The 24,494-nt window shown below is 35.8% G+C and overlaps 1 protein-coding gene across 2 annotated transcripts in view; it reads right to left on the reverse strand.

Moving 5' to 3' along the window:
- Window positions 1-1,482: 1,482 nt before the first annotated feature.
- Window positions 1,483-24,494, reverse strand: part of LOC127852906 (BTB/POZ domain-containing protein 10-like) — a 35,594-nt gene continuing 12,582 nt past the window's right edge. Inside the window, exons 1-10 of one of the 2 annotated variants that reach the window (XM_052386947.1) lie at window positions 20,702-20,764; window positions 15,072-15,223; window positions 14,105-14,279; window positions 13,394-13,605; window positions 12,647-12,749; window positions 10,619-10,739; window positions 9,840-9,937; window positions 7,809-7,908; window positions 4,200-4,364; window positions 1,483-3,501 (exon numbers count right to left, since the gene is read on the reverse strand). In XM_052386947.1, the coding sequence (XP_052242907.1) occupies window positions 3,227-3,501; window positions 4,200-4,364; window positions 7,809-7,908; window positions 9,840-9,937; window positions 10,619-10,739; window positions 12,647-12,749; window positions 13,394-13,605; window positions 14,105-14,279; window positions 15,072-15,190 (1,368 nt within the window). In that variant the 5' untranslated portion in view covers window positions 15,191-15,223; window positions 20,702-20,764 and the 3' untranslated portion in view covers window positions 1,483-3,226. Of the gene's footprint in view, window positions 3,502-4,199; window positions 4,365-7,808; window positions 7,909-9,839; window positions 9,938-10,618; window positions 10,740-12,646; window positions 12,750-13,393; window positions 13,606-14,104; window positions 14,280-15,071; window positions 15,224-20,701; window positions 20,765-24,494 lie in introns of those variants that run through there. The other variant, XM_052386948.1, reaches the window with a different exon arrangement.

Here is a 24,494-nt window from a genome sequence, read left to right on the forward strand (position 1 = left end):
TTGACCTTAAACTTCCACCACTCAAAATGTGCAGCTTCATGAGATACACATGCATGCCAAATATGAAGTTGCTATCTTCAATTTTGCAAAAGTTATGGCCAATGTTAAAGTTTTCTTTTCGGACGGACAGACAGACTGACATACTGACTTTCTGACAGACAGTTCAACTGCTTTATGCCACCCTACCGAGGGCACAAAAACATACCGCAATAAATAATCCCAAATCATATATATTTATAGTCTTTATGCAGGGTCATTACCATCAAAATACAAAGGCAGCTATTTCACATACTTAAATAGCAAAATATATCTTTCAAACTAAGCAATACAGTTGTTTATATCACAGACATATCCAGCCAGCAGACCAACAAATATTTACAGAGTCTACTGAACAAATGATGCAACAAACAAGTGAGTTCAATAGTTCCACGTTAATTTCTAAAAAAATTCATTTCACCCTTTACCACTAAGATCCTTTTTTCCGCTAGTCCCTTAAATATAATTAAAGATCTTTCTTATTATATTCAAGTTTGAAAGACTTCATTTCCAACCCTTAGATACTGATGAGCAGCAAACAGCATAAAACCTGAACAGACTGCGATTTACTCGCAGGCTGTTCTGGTTTTATACTGGTTGCAAAAGCCATTTTCACTTTTTTTCTGATGGGGAAAGGGTTAAATATGTTAATACTACCTACAAACAAACAACTCGATACTGCTAAATCAGATGTCTGACAGATTTTTATCAAAAGGCATCCCCTGTTTAAAATATGATACTAATACTAGGTATACAATCTTAACTATTTGACCATTACAATAAATAATACATGTACATGTATATAGATATTTGTTACATAATGGGTACAGTGGTGTTAACACAGCTTACTCGTTTAAAAAATATTCTTTCATTTTCAACAGAACACAAGCAAATGTTTTGTAGATTTTACCAGACATCCATATCTAATTGGGCCTAGATCTGGGAAAACAGGGCTTAATGAATGTGCTTAAAGTGTCCTCCCAGATTAGCCTGTGCAGTCCCCACAAGCAGATCAGGGAGGACACTTTCAGCCTAAAACTGGATTTTTGATAATAAGAGACAGACTTTATGTACGACACTTTACACACATGCATATAGCCATGTTTACCCAGAACGCGGCTCAACACTTAACATTTATGAAAGTTTTTGTGTTGTCTGGTACTGGTTCTTACATTGATGAAAGTGATTAAAACTGTGAACTTCCCCAGTTTATGCCTCAAGCTAAATTAACACTGGATAGCACATTCCGTTGAGCACAAAACAAAATGAAGGTTAAAATTATATACTGTAATCTAAAGTGAAACTATATTGAAATAATAGTTAGTTATTTTACCAAGAAGTAATGTCTACCAGTTACACTTGTTTGAGGCAAATACTCATAAAATATATTTAAATTTTGATTGTACAATTGGGAAAACATTTTGCAAATAATGTCTCTTTTGTCTGCCCATTGCTGTCATTCACCATTTAAAACACATTTCACATGGGCAAATATGATAATTGTGCAAATAACAAAAGTGATTATCATAAAGCAAAGCAATCAAATTATAGAAGCACTTGCAACCTCTTCTCGAAAAATCCACATGTAGCCTTTCAAATGTTCCCCAAAGTCTCCCTTGTAGGGTAGTTTTCTACATATAATACTGCTACCCGTATGCATATATGTACAAAGTATATATCTAAATATCTCATCCATCGATAAAAAGCTGTGAGTCAATATAAGGTCAGTGTTACACACTGGCGAAAAGTGATTTATAGGCAAGCCAAGCACAAACACAAGATTTGCTATAGAAATTCTTAGACAATATTCACATAGGGTCTTAAAAGTAAAAAAATAGATTAATTGCAAAGCTCCAAGACTAAATTACTTTAATTCAATATGCATTTTATCTTGTTTGCTTCTTTAAATGGGGAAAAAATACCTCATAACATATATACACACCTAAGCTTAATTTGGGTTACTAACGTATTCAAATAACTATCTACCTACAAAATACTAAGAAAACCAACAACAACATTAATTTAATATTAACAACAAAAAACAGCTGAGTAATACCAAACTTTCTACACCAATAAAACATAGTCAGCTAATGTTCACAATCAAAACATTATTTTGATTAGGTAAAACATTATACCTTTTTACAGCAGCATAATGCCTATTCTCTACATTTTGAGCAATACTTTTGAAAACAACCATCAATTTAATTGATTTGCAATTTTCTCCAGTTTCTTTTTTCACTTACATTAAAACCTAAATACTTGTGATACTACTGCTTGATAAACAACCCCTTTAACATTACAAAAACAAAATCTTAAAAAAAAAGTAAAGTCGGACCAGAAGAATACCATAGCTTTCCTGAACTGTTACAAGTATATCATGTACCATAGAGAAATTACTTTACCAATAAATAATAACATTTTTAATTTTCTCCTGTTCAAGACAAAATAAATTTATGGATGGCAGTGGTCTTTATAGCTTGATGTGTGAAAACATAAAAGCTAAAATTTGCCAACCTAAAAAACAAACTTAACATTTAAGCTAAATATGCAGGAAAAATTCTTTCATGACCAAATATGTATCCGTTGACAAACCCACAAACAATATTTTATAAGACATAGTAAAGCTTCTGAAGTCAGGTGGCAACAAAATTCTTTCACCAATCTGCCTCAGATGGCCTAATACATTGTATATGTTTTTCAATCTGTCTTCTTTATGTGTAAGAAGAAAAATTCTATGGAAGATACAGTAAAAACTGTGGAAACAAACATTTTGTCCGAAATTGATGAGGGTGATTCCATGACATAAGTGTATCAAAGAATGTTAGACAGACCAAATATCGGCAGGGGATGCTGCTTTTTACGAGCTTAGTAATTGTCTAAACCATTTCTTGCTATTGCAAATACATTTCAAAGTATGTGTTTTATCAGGGAAGTTAATCAAATAACACCTTTTATATTCATTTTCCTTTTAAAATTGCAAAAATACACTGATTACACAATAAAATTCAACATTTCTCTGTTAAAAAATGCACAGAAAAAAGAACAGCCAGATGAAACCTAAAAGAAACCGAAGCAGCATCCACTTATTTCACCCCTAACAAGCCATTCTGCCATATCACCAACCCCATCAGCAACCAAACAGCATCCACAGTGGCTTGAAGCAGCCCTCCGACACCACGTGCCCCACGTATCAATCCACCTCACCCTCCGGTAGCAGGTTGATATCCACATACGGCTCCGAGGGGGAGGGCTGTGGTGGGATCAAGTGCAGCTGCCCGTCGGCACCCTGATGTTGAACCACTGCCGGCGTCGGCGGGGGCTGGTCGATGGTGGGGTCGGCCGAAGCCTCGGCGATGTTGGTGATCGACTTGGACTTGACACACTGGAAGTCCACGTGGCGACTCTTGGCCTCCTCTTTCTCCCAGGACATGCGCAGGAATGGCCTCTGAACGTAGTTGTAGATCACTGTGGATAAAGAAATGCATGCTTAAGTATGCAAGAGCAAAATACTGTAACTGGTTTTTGTTATTTTTGATGCTAGCAAACAATTGATAGAGAAATTCCATTATGTCAATTAAAAATATTACAGTCGGCTAGTTCAGTAGATAGAAAGCTCAAATAAAAACCAGAGGATGGAAAGTTCCATACATATGTAACGATTTGAACAATAGGTTCACCTAAGGATCATTATTGTGAAGTTTCATGAAGATCTGCCAAGCCTATTTAGTTTCATGAAAATATGCCAATCAGTTAAGAACGAGATGTTGTTTGAAGAAAAAGATGACAAACTTATGGACACACACACACACAAAAATAGGGACAGAAGATGGACGTCATTGTATCCCTATAGTTAATTTTGTGCTCAAATGAGCTAACAAGAGGTCCCTGGTCACTCACCTGAGTAGTATTACCATTAAGCAAGGGCTGTTTACGTCTTTGTGTGTGACAAGAACGGGTTTGTTGTTTCAGCAGATATATAAATATATGCATCATTTATTAATCAGCATAATAAGCAAAAGAAAATGGAAGTACTTTTTTCCAAAAACTGCTGTCCGGCTTTGAGATAATTTTCTCAGCATCTTTGGATGTTGTACCGTATGAATAGTTTCAACTTTTTTTGCAAGAACAGCTATAAATATCCAATACAACTGTTTTGCCCCTACCTTCAGGTCTGCCCCCTCTCCTTCTCTTGATCTTCTCCTTATACGTTGGGTAGCCCTCAATGCCGATCTTGATCTTCTTCAGCCCGCGCTCCTTCAGCACTGTCTTGGCCACCTCTCGATTCTCTATGTACTTGAAGAACCGATTCATCTTCCCACTGTGTATGACTGAAGTTGAAATTGATAATTTTAAGTACAGCTGTTTGTTTTTTTATTTGGATTTTTTCAACATTTCCAATCATAAAATGTTATGAATAGAACATACATTGACAACAAGTGACAAAGAACAATTATTTTCTTTTAGATCATTATTTATAATATATTTCTATTTGCATTGTGTCATCAGCTTTATCAAGGAGATTTCTAGCTATAACAATATTCCATTTGCAAATTAAAATGCAGGTTGATTTAATACCAAACTTTCTGTCTTGGTTTGTAGGTTATATTCAACCACATTCTCAATAGAGTTGTTCAAAATATAAATCTTAACTATTTGATTTATAAACCATGTATAAAACTTGGAGACAAAGTGTTCGTTTTTACTGGTATGAGCAGCGTCATGACGACTAAATTCTCGTCAAAACTGTGTGCAGATTATGCTATGGATTATGCAATGTGCAGTAAACAGTGAACCCTTGCTCTGGAAAAACAAGGCTTAATACATGTGAGTAAAGTGGTGACCCAGAATCAGGGAAGACACTTTACACTTTAAAGGTATTTTTCGTTTCAATAAAGTATAATCTTAGTGAAGATCCGGTTAAGGCGGACACTGTTATCTGTCAAGGGTGGTGAAATCTCAAAAAACTATACGTGTCCATGGACAACCATTAACTTGTCTGTTGCTGAACTACACTTGTCAGTTAATGGTTATATAAATTATAAACACATTTATTGATTAATGTAAAATTATGTGGAATAAATCAAAATTAGTATTATTTGCTTGTTTTTATAGTTGCATTTCCATAGTACATTCATTAAAGCAGTATAATATAAACAATATAAAGACTTCCTCAAACTTTTCTTGATAACTTTTTAGTTGACAAGACGTGTGTTTGGCACTTTTTTCATGAGCAGACAAGGTGTCCTTACGATTAACAGTCATTCCAGTGTACAGTCCGCACTTAGTATTGGCCAAACTGCTTACATATTTTACATATAGCAAATTGATTATCATCAACTCATAACCATGGAAAATCTTTTAGCCAAGTTTCTTGAAAATTCTGGTGCGTTTATTTAGATCACATTTTTTTTATATTAATCTTTCTTAGTTTTTTAGGGGGGTGGACTGCTCAAAGCTTTGGGTTTTTGCTCCATTGTTGAAGATTAAAAAAAAACAACTTCCATCTTTACCGTTAAAGTTGTCTGAAATAACAAGGTAGACAATGTTTTGATTCTCTTAGTATTATACTTTTATTTCCGTTTGATTGTAAAAATAAAGAAACCAGTCTGTTCACTGTCTAACAGTCATGCCGAATAATGAAAATGCGGCATGCTTCCAGTCTCTTATAGAATAAGGGAGATCACTGCGTTGGAGAGTGCCCTTATTTTAGCTTGATTGCACCGCAAATAGTACTGACAATTTAATCGTGTGTCAACATCTGGTTTTGTAAAACTTAATTACGGCTTTAATACAATGTATTTTTTTGTATTCCTTGACCAGACTTTTAAAAAACTGGTTGCCCACAGACAACCAAATTGACAAAAAATCAGTTGACCAGACAAGCAAATGTACGACTCGGGCAACTCGAACATTTGATTTCTTCACCCCTGTCTGTGATAAGCCTGTGCGGACTGCAAATCTGCAGCGCCCTCACACTACTTTGGGGGAAGGGGTCCGCAGCCCTTAGGAGGGGGAATTTTTTGTAAATGGGAGAATTTTTATAACAAGAAACAACAACTGTGCTTAACTGTTATAAACATATATTTCTATATATGTGACTGTCTATAGGACAGAAAAGTGTACTTTTACTCAATCTATATAGCAGTAACTTAATTAAAAGTCCACCATTATGTCCTTTTTGTTCCTAAAACAAGCAAGTGCTGTGTCCAGTTGCATTCAAAGTTTGTCTAGAAACTTGTATTCACACTGCAACTCCAATATAGCGCTGTTGTAGGGGTCCAAAGATCGTGATTGTGATATATCTGGCGCGCGATAAAAATTGTCAGGTTATTCATAAATATTTTTGTATGCATTAGCATAGTTTGGCAATCTCAAAACAAGCTATTTACCTACCTTATTGAAGTATGTGTTGTATCCATATGTTATTCATTGCTTTACATGTAACACAAATATTATTCCATTCAAGTATTTTCAAATGCGTGTAATAAATTTGTAATCCAAAAACAATTGCCAAGTTTTATTGTTCAAGAAAGCATGCAGAAATTAGACCCCCATGTACAAAATGACGTCATTTTCCTCTTTCCTCATGGACAGCATGGGCTTTAATAGTAGTGCATCTGGACAAACTGAGGGATATTTACCTCTAAATTAAAAGCAAGCTGTTTACACTGTATCTTACCTGCAAAGATTGTTGAGATCAGTATTGACATTTACAGTTATAATTGTATACACCTTCATGTGTGGTGTTTTTCGCAGTTTTAAGCAAATTCAAGAGAGAATGGTAACACCCTAAATGACCTGTGATGTTTGGCAAGTGGTGTTATTGTTTATCGCAGTACACAGGTGTTAAAGTGATGTACAAACAATCTGGTCAAAACTGGATTATGAATGTCGGACTAAACAGACAATTTAAGTGGGTGAAAAATAGGGTAAAATACTAGCTTGAAACTGATTTTATATCGCAAATTCTCAGATTAAAACATGTTATTTGGGGATTATGCTCATCAGATTTTTAGGAGCCACAGCCAATTCGCGATATATTGGAAAACGCGAAATAAAGAACCGTGATATATTGGAGTCAATTTTCAACTATAAATCAGTAAAAAAAAAAATTCTGAGGGGGAAAAAAAATCAGTTTTTTGGGAAAACAAAATACTTTTCAGGCCGGGGACTGCCGCCGAAATTCGGCGGCAGATTTGATAGATTGAGGGCCCTGATCTGGGACGACACTTTACTAAAATAATTCCTCATTTCTTACTTTGGGCGGCTGCATTTCAACTTTGCATTAATCCACTGTTTGAACACATTTTAAATAAAAAATTGCCTATACGAAGGAAAAGCATCGTCATTTCACATGATGACCAAGTGAGGCATATGTAAAACACAACCTTGAACTGTATTGAAATAATCGAATTATTTTGTCGATGTTGAATGAACAAAACATATTGTTTTCAATGTTATTTGAAATTATTTTGGTACGTGTGATTTGTTTATGCAATAATAGCGAAAATACACATTTTCTCGGACATGATCATCTGCGGGCGGTCTCAAAATCCGTTCCTGCCAGAGTGCGCAGCACTCTGGCAGGAACGGATTTTTCGAGCGCCCGCAGATGATCATGCCCTCGAAAACGTGTATTATCCCTATATTGTCCAATAGATATCAATTGATCTCGGTAATTATGAACCAAAGGATTCTAATATTATCGTCGATGAACAAAGTCATCATTAATCAATAAACTTATATTTCCGTCCAAGAAGTATTCTACATACTTTGAGGGTTGTCCTCTCCCATCTGAGGGGGATACTCCTCGTCCCAGTCTACGATATCATCCTCACAGAGCACAACGATGTGGCACTCACGATCACCACGCTGAAATATGGGACATAGTTTGCAGCCAATATAATTTAGCCGCGCTCTGTGAAAAGGGGGTTAAATGCATGTGCCTAAAGAGTCATCTAAGATTAGCCTGTGCAGTCTGCACAGGCTAATCAGGAACAACCCTTTCCACCTAAACTGGATTTTTGCTTATAAAAGACTTTTTAAAACAAACAATATAAAACACGGAAAGTGTCGTCCATGATTAGCCTGTGCGGACTGCACAGGCTAATCTGGGACGACACTTTACGCACATGCATCAACCCCCCTTTTCACAGAGTGTGGCCCAATTTATTTCAATAACACTGCTCAATTGGTATTCTCAGAACATTTTCAATGGTTCTGCAAAGTGTTTTTTGTTTGGTATCTGTTCTTTAATGCCTACAATCGTGAGCAATCATTAACAGAAATAATAACAAGAACACAAGATCTATACCAGGACATTGGCACTTCTCACTGTCTAAAGATTTATCTTTGGTCTTAACCTTAAAAACTCCAACAAGGAGATTATCTTGTAAATGAATCAACCAATTTTGTGATAGAATATCAAGAATTTTCAAAGTCAAGTTTGCTAGGTTATGAAATTTTTGTAAAATGAACTACAGTGAATTCTTTTTTTTTTGGTGGGTTTGACTTCTTGACTAATTAAGCAGATATCATAGCCAACAAGATGTGTTTGTGAAACACAATGTCCCCCTATATGATTTTTGACCTTGAAGGATGACCTTGACCCCTATATGATGTTTGACATTGAAGAATGACCTTGACCCTTCACTACTCGAAATGTGCAGCTCCATGAGATACACATGCATTTCAAATATAAAATTGCTAGCTTCAATATTGCAGAAGTGACATTACATGAGCAATTTTGACCAATATATTCGACCTTGAAGGATGACCTTGAACTTTCACCATTCAAAATGTGCAGCTCCATGAGATACACATGCATGCCAAATATCAAGTTGCTATCTTCAATATTGCAAAAGTAATCATAAAATAAGTGATTTGGGCCACATATATTTGACCTCTGACCTTGAAGGATGACCTTGACCTTGACCTTTCACCACTCAAAATGTGCAGCTCCATGAGATACACATGCATGCCAAATATCAAGTTGCTATCTTCAATATTGCAAAAGTACTCATACAATGAGCGATTTTGGCCACATATATTTGACATCTGACCTTGAAGGATGACCTTGACCTTTCACCACTCAAAATGTGCAGCTCCATGAGATACACATGCATGCCAAATATCAAGTTGCTATCTTGAATATTGAAATACTGCAAACGTGTACATTAAATGAGCAATTTTGACCCATATATTTGACCTTTGACCTTGAAGGATGACCTTGACCTTGACATTTCACCACTCAAAATGTGCAGCTCCATGAGATACATATGCATGCCAAATATCAAGTTGCTATCTTCAATATTGCAAAAGTTATTGCAAATGTTAAAGTTGGCGCAAACCAACCAACCAACCAACAGACCAACCAACAGACCAACAGACAGGGCAAAAACAAATATGTCCCCCACTACTATAGTGGGGGACATAAAAAACAAGCAAACATAACTTACATGAGGAGATTTATGACTTTAAATTTTTTTGAAGCTCAGAGCTTCACAAAAACAGGCCATAAAACTAAACAGTGCCGCATGACACATGAACACACTTAACCTGTTACTGCCTGTTACACAGTTTGATGAAGTTGATGTCCCTTAGAAAATCTAATTAAATTAATAACCTTTCTTACGGGATTCACGTTTTAAAGGCTTCATTTCAAACACTAGGAAACTGATGAGAAGCAAACAGCATAAAACCTGAAACGATTGCGAGTTACTTATGGTTTCATGCTGTTTGCATGTTGCCATTTTCACTTTGCTTCTGAGCGGGAAAGGGTAAACATACAGCCTAGCACATACCTGAGCACATTCACACATGAGAGGCAGGATCATGTCCTCCAGGAAGAGCTGGAACTGCTGTCTGGCGCCCTCATTAGACAGCTCGTGAAGCAGGGAACCTGTAGGGGTGATAACAAAATACTAGTATACAAGTTTCTACTGTAGATTTTTTTTGAAAAGCTTTGAAATACCAGCTTCCTTCTTGTAATGAATAATTAAGTGGATATGGTAAAGCACCATTAACAAAACAAAAGAAGAATAAACAAGTTTTTACTCTGTTAAAATAATAAATGAAAAGTACAGTAATAAGTACTTCCTTTTAACACTGAACAATTTAGTGGATGAGGTACAGCATGATTGATGAAAGTACAAAAAAGCTATTTTATAAGTTTTGACCATGACATTTTTTGAAAAATACTGATATCTGTGCTTATACTAATTTCCACTTGGAAATCCATAGGGGAAATCACAGAAATACAAGCTTCTTAAATAGTTTATACATTATGAAAATTCATAAAACTTACACTGAAAATTAATGGATATGGTGCAACATGACAGGAGAGAGCACAACAAAAAAGAAATCAGACACTCTACATAATTTAGGGTAGCAATTTATTTTTTTTATTAATATTGCTCACTCTTCCATTTAGTACCTTTCTATTTTTTGGAAAATTTACAACAAAACTTAATATGTTTTATTAAGTTATTAATTCATAATTTCTGAAACTCTATATAATAAACAGAAGTCAAATTCTGTTTATGCTCCATGATGGCAGTTATTCCAATACTGCCCTACTTACGCAGGTTTTGACACTTGATTGTCATCGAGTCGAAAGGTATGAGCAAATAGTCACAGGCCTCCCTCAGCTCTTGTACTGTGACATTTGGAGGACAGCGGATGATGCCATTCCGATAGAAATCCTGATATTGAAAATAAAAAGTTATCAAATGTCACTATCTTATCGTCTAAGAATGTTTGACATCAATACAAGGAGACCATGATGTGCTACAGACAATATTATCAATGTAAACATGTCAAAACATAGGCCATGCTCCAACAAAGATTTGTTTGAAAAGGACAGAGTGCTCTTTGTCAAGAGGTCACTTAATTATCAATGTGGCATATTTTAAATTACAATATAACCTGTGTTTACATATTCCACACTACATTTTTTTTCATTAAAAGCAATTTTTTTTCTAAATTTATAAAACTATTTAACTGTGTAAATCAAGATAATTTACTGAAACTGCTTTAACCAAATTTACTTAACAATAATGTGATCAGATAACAAGAGTGCAAAACTGTCACAAGATACGCCTGTTTGAAGGTTTTGGATACCATGCTAAATGCTTGAAATGCACTAAGTGACCTAGTGACCTAGTTTTTGACCCGGCATGACCCATATTTGAACTTGTCCTAGATATCACTTTAACACAACCTCTGACCACATTTAGTGAAAATTGGTTGAAAACTTCTTCAATTAGAGAGCGGACACCATGCTCAATCCTTTAAATGCACTAAGTGACCCCGTGACCTAGTTTTTGACCCTGCATGACCCATGTTCGAACTTGACCTAGATATTGTCTAGATACAATATCTGACCAAATGTGGTGAAGATCTGATGAAAACTACTTCAATTAGAGAGCAGACACCATGCTAAAAGCTTGAAATGCACTTAGTGACATCGTGACCTAGTTTTTGATACAGGATGACCCATATTTGAACTTGACCTAGATATCATTTAGATACAACTTCTGACCAAATTTGGTGGAGATCTGATGAAAACTACTTCAATTAGAGAGCGGAAACCATGCTAAATCCTTGAAATGCACTAAGTGACCCTGTGACCTAGTTTTTGACCCTGCATGACCCATATTCAAACTTGACTTAGATATTGTCTAGGTACAACTTCTCACCAAGTTTAAGGAAGATCGGCTGAAAACTACTTCAATTAGAGAGCAGACACCATGCTTAATCCTTAAATGCACTAAGTGACCCCGTAACCTAGTCTTTGACCCGGCATGACCCATATTCGAACTTGACCTAGATATTGTCTAGACACAACTTCTGACCAAGTTGGGTGAAGATTGGATGAAAACTATTTGAATTAGAGAGTGGACACTGCTGTGGACGCCGCCCACCCGCCGCCCGCCAAGGGTGAAACTATAATACGTCCCGTTTTTAAAAACGGCGTATAAAAAAGAAGGCATGGGTCCAAGGGGCACAGAGGGACAAGGGGATGGCAGGGTGCTGCGCCCTTCCATTTATGCCTAACTAAAGCATGGGGAAAACAGATGACACTCATTGGAACAAATTACTTTTTAAAACTTACATCCTTATAATTAAGAAATACCTGTGACTTTACATTTAGCAGATTCTGATTGATCTAATGCTGTTTTTTTCTTTCTTAAAAAATGGCTATTTTCACACTTTTTGATCACAATTTTGGACAGTTTGCGACTCATTTTTCAACAATGAAGCAAATTCGTTGAATTGATATACCACGCCAATTGCAAATTTTTGTGACAGACGGACGACATTTATTTATCTCTGCGCTCTGTTTTAACAGTGTAATTGGTTGGAATTTTCTACTTTATTTAACATGTTGAATAACAAATTTTACATTGTAATTTGCATTTGAGTTACAGGGCTGTTCAAGAAATATAAACTCAAGCACAGGGGTACCCTTTGTAGAAATTCAGGCATCGGGTCGCTTAATGGATGTATTGTCCCTAATTAGCCTGCACAGAGTTATCTGGGACTATGCTTGACATGCACGAATTTAGCTCCCTTTTATCGCGAGACTCATATCTGTTTTTTTCCTTACCAGAATGGCTCTGAACACTGAGGCAGAGAAGCCCTCAGCCACCTCATACTCCCCACGCTCATTGGGACGTGTGAAGTTGTGCTCAATGGAAGACGTGAACATCCTGAAATGTTAAAGTTAAAAAGGAATAAAATATCCACCAGCATACACACACCATTTATTTGACTCACATTTCATAAAGTTCTGACATGTGATGATTACTATTACTATAACTATTATAAATGATCTCAAAAGACAAAAAGTTAAAACTTTTAAGGCTTTCAGTTTTAATTTCAATAAATAAACAATGTTTCTATTTTCATTTACTGGCCAAACTAAAGTTTGAAATTATAAAGACTATAACTTTCAATTCTGTTTGAATTCCAAAAGCTTTTATCAAATTTAAATACCTTCAAAATCAGTGGCAAAATAAAGTCCCCATAACAGACATACTGTGGTCGAAAAAATAACCATTCACAACAAGTCTTGCCATGATGATAGACATATTTCTAACAACAGTGGCTGTTTTTGACGCAGAATCTTAATTCAAGTTTTATAAAAGATCATCTGGATTTAAATTAACGTCTGAAGTAACCATTTGATTAAAAAAAACACACCAGGAAGTGGATATATACCTATATTCACTATTTTCTTCATATGACAAGTACAAGGGTGTAAATTCCTATTTTGGTTTAAATAGCAGTGGTATTCACCCCTTATCACCCCTAAAGGATCAAAATAAAAATCTTGGATGACAAAAATGCACACCTTCCAAGCATAGTATTTGGATGCTGCCGAAAAAGTTCGGGCTCCACCACAAATCTCTTGCCATCCACCAGCAGGGTTATTTTATCTCCCAGTCGCGGACTAGACGTGTCCCTCGGCACCGCCCCCAGGCACTTGGCGCCGACGATGTTGTTGATGATGATGATCTTACTGTCGTCTCCGTCCATGGCGTCATCAAAGCCCACTGCACCTTCCTGAAAAACCCGAATTACATCAGTGATACCAACAGGAAACACTCTTAAATGCAGTCTCAGAAACCATAACTGGCCACAAAGTCTGGTAATCTTCTCACAATTATTGGCCCGGTGTTCGGTACTATTACGGCAGTCTGTTATCATAATCATACTTTTACTAAAAAGGAAGACATATATACGGATATATGCAAATACTGAAATTGTACATGAATTTTTGATAATAATACGGTCTTTGGTCCCGTTTAATTTAGCTACTTGAACAAAATTTTTTAACTTACCCAAACCATTTTCAATTGAAATAAAATCCTGCACTGAATTGAAATCTGTTAATTCAACTGGCAGTGTCCCCACATTATTTAAATGTTCTCAAAGAAACTAATAATTACATGAACATTTATAAAATAATATTATTTTAGAAAATGAAAATGGGCAACTAATTTACAAAATTATGCAAAAGCTTTGTAAAACGGGGCCTAAATAAATGCCCCATAGTACATACCGTACTGAAACTGTCTGTGTTTCTAGATGATCTTCGTGACCGACCAGGTGTAGAACAGACCGACGACACGCAGCTCACATCACCGTCCTCGTTACTTGAATTCTCAAAACTCGCTGATCGGGCTCGGTTTACAAGACACGGCTTGGCGTGTCTGTCCCTTGGTGCTCCCAGGGAGCTGAAATGACACGGATGTACTTATTTATAGGGATATTCCATCCGGGAAATTGAGTTTTGCTGACAATAAAGGTTCTTTTCCTGATAGTATAGTCAAATGGCCAGTGAAGGCTGTGAAAGAAGACATATGACCACCATAAGTGAATTTAAGATTTATTTTTTTTATGATAAAGAAAAAGTATAGTTAATAAAGGCTGTGGATGGCATATTTTGTTTTTTTTAAGCGTTTGTTCCAATTTATATATGATGTTATTTTGTTTCTTGTTCATTAACAAACATCATAGTTCATGTTTTCATTTTCATTATTTAGACTCTTTGATTCAGAAGACAAAAAGATGTAGATGAAGACAAAAATGCATAACACATTTTTAGTTACAAAAATGAAAAAATTCAGGGCTCAACATTAACAGTTGTCCTATTGCCCCTGGCAAGTAGAAGTTGGGTCCGGGCAAGTTATTTTATAATCTAGTTGTCCACCCAGGCAAGTGCAAAAAAGAACAAAGATCATTATATTTAGACTTTAATTACTGTAATCATTTTGTTAAATGTGCAAAATTAAAAAAAGATTTTGTGGTGTATTATTTCATCTTTATTAAAAAATATGAGGTTTACAGTTATTGTGATATTTCATGTTTGGGCAAGTGGCTTTACGATCAGGGCAAGTAGATTTTCAAAGTACTTGCCTGGCAGGGCAAGTTGGTTTTTAGGTTGATGTTGAGCCCTGCATTTTTGAACAAAAAACAGAACATTCAATAATTGAGCATCATTATATCAAACCAGTAGCAAAACAAACCTTGTTCTTTTAATACAAGCTTTTCTTCTCTCGTCGGTTTCTGAATAGTAATCAGTGTCACTGCTGTAAGTATCGTATTCCTCGTGTCGCTTATGATGTCTCCTATGCCTGGATGTCATCTTCAAGTGAATGTATTGACATCATGGATTCAGCTGAAAACAGAACGATGTGTAGTGAATGTATTGACATCAAGGATTCAGCTGAAAACAGAACAATGTGTCAAGTGAATGTATTGACATCATGGATTCAGCTGAAAACAGAACGATGTGTCATGTGAATGTATTGACATCAAGGATTCAGCTGAAAACAGAACAATGTGTCAAGTGAATGTATTGACATCATGGTAACCAGGTTTCAGCTGAAAACAGAACGATGTGTCAAGTGAACGAACATTGTAAATTACCAAATTATTAGTTTCGTCTAAATCAAATACCATGTATAGAGAAACATGGTATTTATAACCGACCAATGACGAAACACTATGCAACTTTCAATTTACACAGTGCTGCATGTATATGGCAACAATATGGAATTTGAACTGTGGTAGTGTATTCAGGCCTGGATTATAATTGCTTGTAAGTTTTAATAAACATTCTGCTAATGCAATTAGTTAAATAATGTTTACATTTTATGTTCAATAATTATTGCATGATCATTCTGCGCTGTTATGTTAATTTGGAGCCGTTAAAGCTTCCGACATTACTTCATCAAGCTCATGTTGGAACGGGAGTATTTAAGCTAATACGCCCCTTGTATACAACAACAACAAAAGCTTTTTTATTGCAATGTATAATGTAAGTGTATACATATATGTTACATGTACATGTTAGTGTAACCCTCAACGTAACTCGCTTAAAAAGGTGAGCCACAGCGGTTCGCGGTGATTTGCAGTGATTCGCGCTGAATGCGTAACAGCGAGATACATCGCGCGACGGTCACCGTGGAGTCGCCGAGACATCACCCAAATTTTCTTGTCGCTCTGAATCACCGCGATTTGTCACGTTGCATCGATTGCAGTGCTGCGAAAATCGCGGCAAAAATCACGGGCCATGTAGTGTATTCTGACAGTTACTTATATTTGTTGAAATCTCAAATGGGAATTATTAAAGTAATCCGAAACCCATTCCCGTAAGTCAATGTTAACGGGTTTTTAATCCGAAACACACTTCCGAATGTAAATGTTACCACAACATTGAAATATTCTTGCTTTAAATTAGCAGTGCATTTATTTTGTGTCGAATCTTTTTTTCAATTTAAAAGAGCGTGAAAATTATGCAGCATGAAAAACGTCGCGTCGTTTGCATAGAAAGTGTGCGCAGGGTTTTTTCCCCTTCTTTGTGACCCGCCGAAAATCGGCCCTTTCCCCTCCGATTTTTTGTTTCCCTCAGCTGGTAAATTTTCCCCCTAGATTTCATTTTCCCCTCCAAAAAATAAAAACATTTTTTTTAACCTTTAAATATATAAGTTTACCTGATCCAGTGTAGAAAATAGAAAAATATTGCATTATTAAATTTTTTGTTTCCTTGAATTTGTTTTAAAAACAGTAAAATATGCTGAATTGATTATTTAAGACTTTCCTTATTTTCCCCCAAATCTGGCGTTTTGTGTGATTATTTCCCCCAAAATCCGGCGTTTCGTGCGATTTTTTTCCCCTCAAAAAAGGCCAGGCCCTTTCCCCAAATCAGATAAAAACCCCTGGTGCGTGTATTGTGCGTTTTAAGCACACAACACGTCAGGGGATCGACGCATGTTCAGAGGCAATATTTCATCATATTTATAAATAGCCATTTAAAATATATTTGATACTATAGAAAAATGGCAAGGTTTGTGTTAAAGAAATAATAAACATGTTAAATTTACCTGAATGGCAACCTACGGATATTATCCTTTGCATGCACCCTATAAAAACACTACGATGTTTCAACACACTTTTCTCGCTTAATGTTTAAATTTGAAACAGTGTATTCTGCAGGGTTTTCCCCAGGCCATTTAAGCGCCCCTTGCTGGGGCGCTTGAATTTCGAAATCAGAGTCCCCGGGGCGCTTGAAATTTTCCGATCAGTGTATTTTTAAGTAAAAGAAAGTGGAGATTGTCCAAAAAAATCAAGGTTTCTCTACCAGCGTATCAATATTCCCTGTTTTAAAACAGCACTCGGTACCTACTTTCACAAGTAATCGCCATAAACAACACATGGGGTAATGGATAATCCACTGATAAGAGAATAGCATGACGCGCGTATCGATTATTCTAGCCACATTACACAGTCATTTACATGCTGACAAGGATGTATCTGGTAACTTACCAGTCGTCAAACTGTGAAGTTCATCGTCCAATCGGTTACGCGAATGCTTATGAGGGCGGGGTTAACTATCGACCATTATTTTTTATTGACGTCGAGCATGAAGTAAGAGATTATCGCAGCTTGCTTAGCAAGAAATTGTACCATTTACGTAATATAAAACCGGTAATTAGTACAGTACAGTACATTAAAGACGTTTTCGGGCATCATCATCACACCTTTTTACTGTAAACAAGTGTTACCTATGACTCATAATTAATACGAGAAATTAATTGCAAGTGGTAAACAATTAATTATTATAGCGAGGAAGTTGTGCAAAAGAATCCCGGTTACAATAATGTGATAACAATTTAATTACAGTACATGTATATTTCATCATGTCCATTTATAGAACTGATTCACCTCGTTTTTCTGACATTTATTCGACACGTAATGCGCTTTAACAAATTTTCGTTGAATTAATTACGCACACTTTTAAATGTTTTGTCCGATAATCGATAGTAAGAAGACTGATCATGGCAACCGGCCGTGATCCTCGTGAATTTCATGCATAATTCCGTCAAAACATGTATTCTACTAGTAAAGTGTTTAAACAAATTATCGTTGAATTTATAACGCAACGTTTAATAATTGTTGAAATCTCAAATGGGAATAATTAAATTTGTAATCCGAAACCCATTCCCGTACGTCGATGTTAACGCGTTTTTAATCCGAAACACACTTCCGAATGTAAATGTTACCGCAACGTTAAATATTTTTGCTTCAAATTAGCAGTGCAGATTTATTTTGTGTCGAATCTTTTTCTCAATTAAAAAGAGCACAAAAATTATGCAGCATGTACAACGTCGCGTCATTTGCATATAAAAGCGTGCGTGTATTGAGCGTTTTAACATATTATTGTGTACCCCGACAGGTGAAGTCACGTTTAAATGTGTCTGCAGTTTAAGTGTTCTATTATGGACTTATTCTGAAAATACGCTGTTGAAATTTCTACTGAAATAATGAGAATGAGATGATCTAGCAGTTGATGTTATTTTAGTTACGAAATTATGATTGATAAACTTAAAATTAAACTTGATAAACTTTAAATTTGAAGATAATTTAAATATCACCTGTGTAACTTTGTCATTGGACTTATACCTCGGATTAAATTATCGGACACTATCGGACATTCCATTGTGATGGTCATTGTTATGAGGGGCAGTGGTTATTGTGTCTATTGTGTGGAGGAATAATAAGCGGATTAGCCAGGAGCTACACTACTGTATGTACTGTGTTTATTTAGCTTGTTAATCAACGGGGGCAATTGAATTTATTGCACTCAACCATGGGCGTAGACATAAATACATATCGTGCTCGTGTTGGTAGTTTCACTTTGAGTTTGAGAGTTATATGTCGAACACAGAAAACAAGTAAATACCAGAGCCATCACAATGGGACAGACATACACTTACAAACATTAGTCACGAGCATGTTTCTATTATCTGCATTCGGTGCATTAATATTGTGTTATGGCATCTGTGCGATATGTAGAGGACACTTTTGGTGCCAATGATTATGATGTCTGTCACTCCACCACCTATATATCGCCACAAGAGACTATGTCTATTTGTACATATTATATACATGCACATATAGTGTTTTATACAGGAAGGAAAAGGGGCGTGGTGCAAAATTTCAAAAAAGGGCACTTTAGCGCGCGACATCCATAAAAAGGGCACAAATATATCTGTATAGTGACTTAATAACAAGCTTTGTTACACACAAACATTGTATGTATAGTTTTGAGATTCATTGTTGAATAATTAAACCAACAAAATCCAGAATGTATATTTTATTATGTGTTTTATATTTTCATGTAGTAACAAAAAACAAGATTAAACACCATAGGATATATATCTTATACAAACTATAGCTTTTCAAAGAAGTCTTAGAATACTGTTAAATGAGTTACCCTCTTAAACAATTATTTATATTTAAAACGTTACACACATTGCACAAACAAGTCCTTTATATGCATCTTTAAAGTGTTGCCGCATAAAATTGTAAACGGGTATTATTTTCACTTTGAACTTTCATGACCACGTGTTGTATTGTGTACATTTTATTTCGCAAAAAGTGTAACTAGGAACGGCGCCGTACTGTCTTTTGTTCATTGTCAATTAATTCAATACACGTTAATTGGTCTCCGATATAAACTTGTTTTGCTTACAAAGCAATTTGCATCAATTTCTAATTTACGTTTCGTCGAAAGTGGAATGCCAAAATCGGAAAGCGTACCTTGCGACATTCTAAACACGAATGATAAGTGGTACAAGTTCAATATTTTTGTAAAATTCATATCTGTGTTTGCCAATCAACATATTTTGACAAGTTACAAACGGGTCATAATGTTCTTAATTGAACCAATGGTGCAGACCTACTACTGTTACAACAATTAACAACTTTTTGCCAAATAGGGTCCAAGACGGGGTATCAACTTCTTTGCCGACATTCACACCTTATTGTAATCAAAACATCGTGACAATAAACAAGCACGTGCTCCAATTAAGCGCGGTCTGCCTAACCGTGAACAGCAAACGCGTTAAGATTGTCGTCTGCTACAATTCATCAACACACATCTACTGTGAGCCTGCGCCAATTGTATTGGATAGGAGGCGGAGCGTTATTTTAATCGACAGCTTTAATATGTCACTGGATGCTATATTCGGCGTATGGCCAATTTTCAGGAAGTACAGTTGACGTCATGGGGTTTTGTAATCGGCGTATGGAAACAATTATCGGGCGTAATATAAGGCCGTACGCCGCTTAGTGCAAGCCCTGTTAAAATTAATTTTTATTTTAAAACTTTTTTGCATTAAATTGAAATCAAATCAATATTTTCAAGATACAACTGGTGTTTTTTTTAAATTTAATTACGCGTAATAATAAATGTTTTGATATAACTGAATAATGCATGAATTTCCACGTGAATAACATCGAGGTTTTCATCAAGTCTCCTAAGTAACTGTGCACGTTTGTTCCCGGACCGATTAGTGTTACAAAGCCACTGAAATTATCGATTGATATTGACACATGGTTATTCACGCATGACGAATTCACAACCGCGCGAATCTTCGCTGATTATAGTCGGCTTAGAAGCTTGGTTAAGAGGCAATTAAGATGTTATCAATAAGGTCGCGCACGGCGGAAAACAGGTCGGCGTCCTTTGTAAAAGGGCAGCGTGGCGCTGATTTGCTTTGAAAGGGGCAGCGAGGCGCTTCCAAAAAGCGGCGTGGCGCCGCGCCACGACAAAATGGCCTGGATAAAACACTACACATATGCGGGTTACTTTGCTAGAATCCTGCTTTTGTCGTCAGATGTCGAGTTAAACCCAGGCCCTGTTACTGATGTTTCGACTGAAAATATGGAGAAAATTTTGTCAGCTATCCATACTACAAATAATGAAATTCGACAGGTTAGGTCGGAAGTCCACAGTGTTAAGACCGAAATTATTGGGTTAAAATCTGAAATTTCTATTATTCGTTCGAAGGTTAATCGCGTGGAAGAAGCACAAAATAAATCTGATTACAGGTTGGGTAAACTAGAGGAACGAGTAGGTGATATATCGGAAATGTCTGATGTTCTGCATATGGATCTGCAAGCCTTATCTATTAACGATAAATGTAACGAGCGGCGAATAACGCACATCGAGACCCAATTAAATATCATCGAATCTGATCGGTTAAAATGTTCATTGAGATTATTTGGACTAAAGGAATCGGAAACGAACAAACAAGAATTGCTTGCACTTGTAGCGAATGAAGTTCTAGACGTCACTGAGGAAAGTGATTCCCTCGATATAACATCAATAGTTTCAGTTCGGCGAATTGGGGAAAAGCGAGAAAGGCAAGCGAGAGAAGATGGCGATGATGAGCGTGAACACGACGATACGCGCATGGTACTGGTGCAGTTTTCACGAAGCAATGACAAATTTAAACTGTTTAAATACAGGGACACTCTTAGGGTCAAGGCAGGTTTTTTTTGGGCCCGATTTTATAGCCGAAATTCGGCTATGTTCCCAATCCCAAAAAGTATACTTTTTCCCAAAAAGTGGCAAAAAATTCTCAATTTAAAAAAAATAATTTTTTTTTTTTTGTGAAAGAAGTGTCTTATGCGTATTTTATCTCAATTTTAATTCAATTACATCTAACAAAGTATTATATGATTTTGTTCGTTTAATTTGAATGATTATAAAGAGTTATGTAAAATTTAGTATTTCCCTAATCAGTGGACTTTTCATGTGGAAAAAAAAAAGGCTAATGAATTTATTTTCCCAATTTCATGAAAATGCCGATAAAATTCCCAATTCCAAAGCCATGGGCTATCTTCCCAAAAAGTGGATAAAAAACCCTGCAAGGGCATTAGAATATCAAACGACCTCTCGTACATGTACTTACAACGACAGCAACTTAAGGAAGTAAAAAAAGAAAGGTCTCATTGGTTATTTTAAAAATGGTCAATTGTGCACTAAACGCAAAAGTGATAACAGCCGTATTTATCGCCGGGCAGTACGTCGGTTGGAGTTGAATGAGCAGTCAGATGGTGTTGTCATGGACATTGGTAACCCAAATGAAGTGACTCACATATAGGGGTGCGGCCAAGGCTCAAGTGCCGGAATGAGTATTCTCCGAATATTGACTTGGAATATTGAAGGTCTAAAAGCCAAATTGTGTAATTTTGATATTTGTATGCGATTAGAAAAATATGACATTTTCGGTTTACAGGAAACTTGGGATGTGGACACGGATTATTGTTTGGAATATTTTACAAATCATATACTATATTTTTGTAAGGCCAAATTGTCTTTAGTCGGCGGAAGATCAATGGGTGGTGTAGTCGTTGGAGTTAAACACAATATCGCAAAATATATTACTTGTATTGTAGACAATTTTTGAGCACGGTGTTATACTAAAAATTGACAAATCATTATTTGACCTTCATAAATATGTTATATTTATGAATTTGTACATACCCCCGGAGTCGTCACCCCTTTATGAACGGAGTGATAACCATAGGTCAATTCTGCAACAAATCGAAGATATTATAAGTGAGATTAATTTAACGAATGCAGAATACATTATATGCGGAGATCTCAACGCATGCACATCGGATATGTTAGACTAATAGTTTGCAATAGCAATATTCCATTTTTTCAGGATCTTGATAGTATTCTTGATGGTGACATTGGTATTATACGCGTAAACCGCGACTTCGTAGTTAATAGATACGGGAGAGAACTGATTGACTTTTGTAAAGCATATGGGTGTTATATTGTAAACGGTCGATTTGGACCAGCAAGTTCTGATTACACGTTTATAAATTCGAACGGGCGAAGTACAATTGACTATTTCATTGTGTCACAAAGTCTGTTTAGTTATATAGACAGCTTTCTTATTTTAGACTATCCAGAGAGTTGCCATTTACCATTGTCATTGCGTGTAAAATGTAAAGCGCCATGTACGAATACGTCAAATTACAAAAGGGAGATAAGTAAATACCATATAAACGATGAAAGTGCAGAGTGTTATGTGCAGGGGCTTACAGAAGCAATTTTGAGTGAAAATTTTTGTCTATTGGAAAATAAGCTGGACTATGTGAACGAAGATATAAATGTAATAATCAGTGAGTTTGAGGGTGTTATTGTTAAATGTAGTGAACGTTTTAAGAGAGTAAAACAAAATTTTGTAAATAGGCGAACTCCGTGGTTTGATGCAACATGTAATGTGGCCAAACGTGACTGTAGGAAATTGTTACAACGTTTTAGATGTAGTCGAACAGAAAACGATCTAGAAATGTATCTCAATGCTAAACAATATTTTAAACAGTTGTGTAAGAGAAAACGCTGTTTATATAATAAGCAGACAATAAGCAAGTTAGAATCGACATGTAACCGAGACTTCTGGGCGTATATAAGGCGACTGACGGGCAAGCCACGCAGTGAACCAAATATTACACTGGAGGAGTGGTACGATCATTTTAAGGGTGTTTTTACTCTGCCCAATTATGACTCACCGGCAGAGTTTAAGGCGACAAACAAGTCATTATCGATGATATCGAAGACGTTATATTTATTTAATGTATAACTTATGAAGAAATATATGCTTCAATTAAAAGTCTTAATGTTAAGAAGGCTGTCTGTGGTAATGTTATACCGCAGCAACTTATCTATGGTAAAACTGTGTTATTGCCATTTCTTAGTAAATTGTTCAATAGATTATATATGACAGGTGAATTCCCAGAGAGTTGGACTAAGTGTATCATTGTACCTTTGCATAAGAAAGGAAATATTAATTCTACTAATAACTATAGAGGTATCTCATTACTTTAAACTTTATATATCGATTATTACAACGAGACTAACATTTTATGCTGAAGCGTACGACAGGTTATACGAATCTCAAAGTGGTTTTAGGGTGGCGCACTCAACCATTGATAATGCATATGTGTTATATGGAATTATTCAGAAATATTTTTGTTTGTAGAGAAAAGCTGTTTACATGTATGTTGCATTTGTTGATTTCCAGAAAGCCTTCGATTCTGTGAATCGTCCTATTCTGTATAATATTTTACAAAAGCAAGGTATAAAGGGTAAATTATTTGATGTTATACAATCAATTTATGTGTCTGTAAAATCATGTGTTAGAACATCACAGGGTTTAAGCCAAAGTTTTTCGTGTCCTTTAGGATTACGTCAGGGCTGTAAGCTCAGTTCGATTTTGTTCGTTCTGTTTATTGATGAATTACATACATTATTAGTTGAAAACAATATCCGCGGGATACAACTGTTTCCAGATATAGTAGAAATATTTCTACTTATGTTTGCCGATGATATTGCACTTTTGTCAGATACAGTCATTGGTCTACAAAAGCAACTGAATGTCCTGCAAACGTTTTGTTCTAACAATAAGTTAAGTGTTAATATTGAGAAAACAAAGATATTGTGTTTAAAGAGAGGCGGACGTCCTTCTAGAAATGAGAGATGGTCTTATGCAAATTTACCAATTGAGATAGTAAATGGTTTTACATATGTTGGAGTATATTTTAGTTCTAAATTATCAATGTATAAAATGGCAGAGGTGATG

Source organism: Dreissena polymorpha, chromosome 12 (genome assembly GCF_020536995.1).
Source record: "Dreissena polymorpha isolate Duluth1 chromosome 12, UMN_Dpol_1.0, whole genome shotgun sequence".
In the NCBI taxonomy this organism is placed as follows: domain Eukaryota; kingdom Metazoa; phylum Mollusca; class Bivalvia; order Myida; family Dreissenidae; genus Dreissena; species Dreissena polymorpha.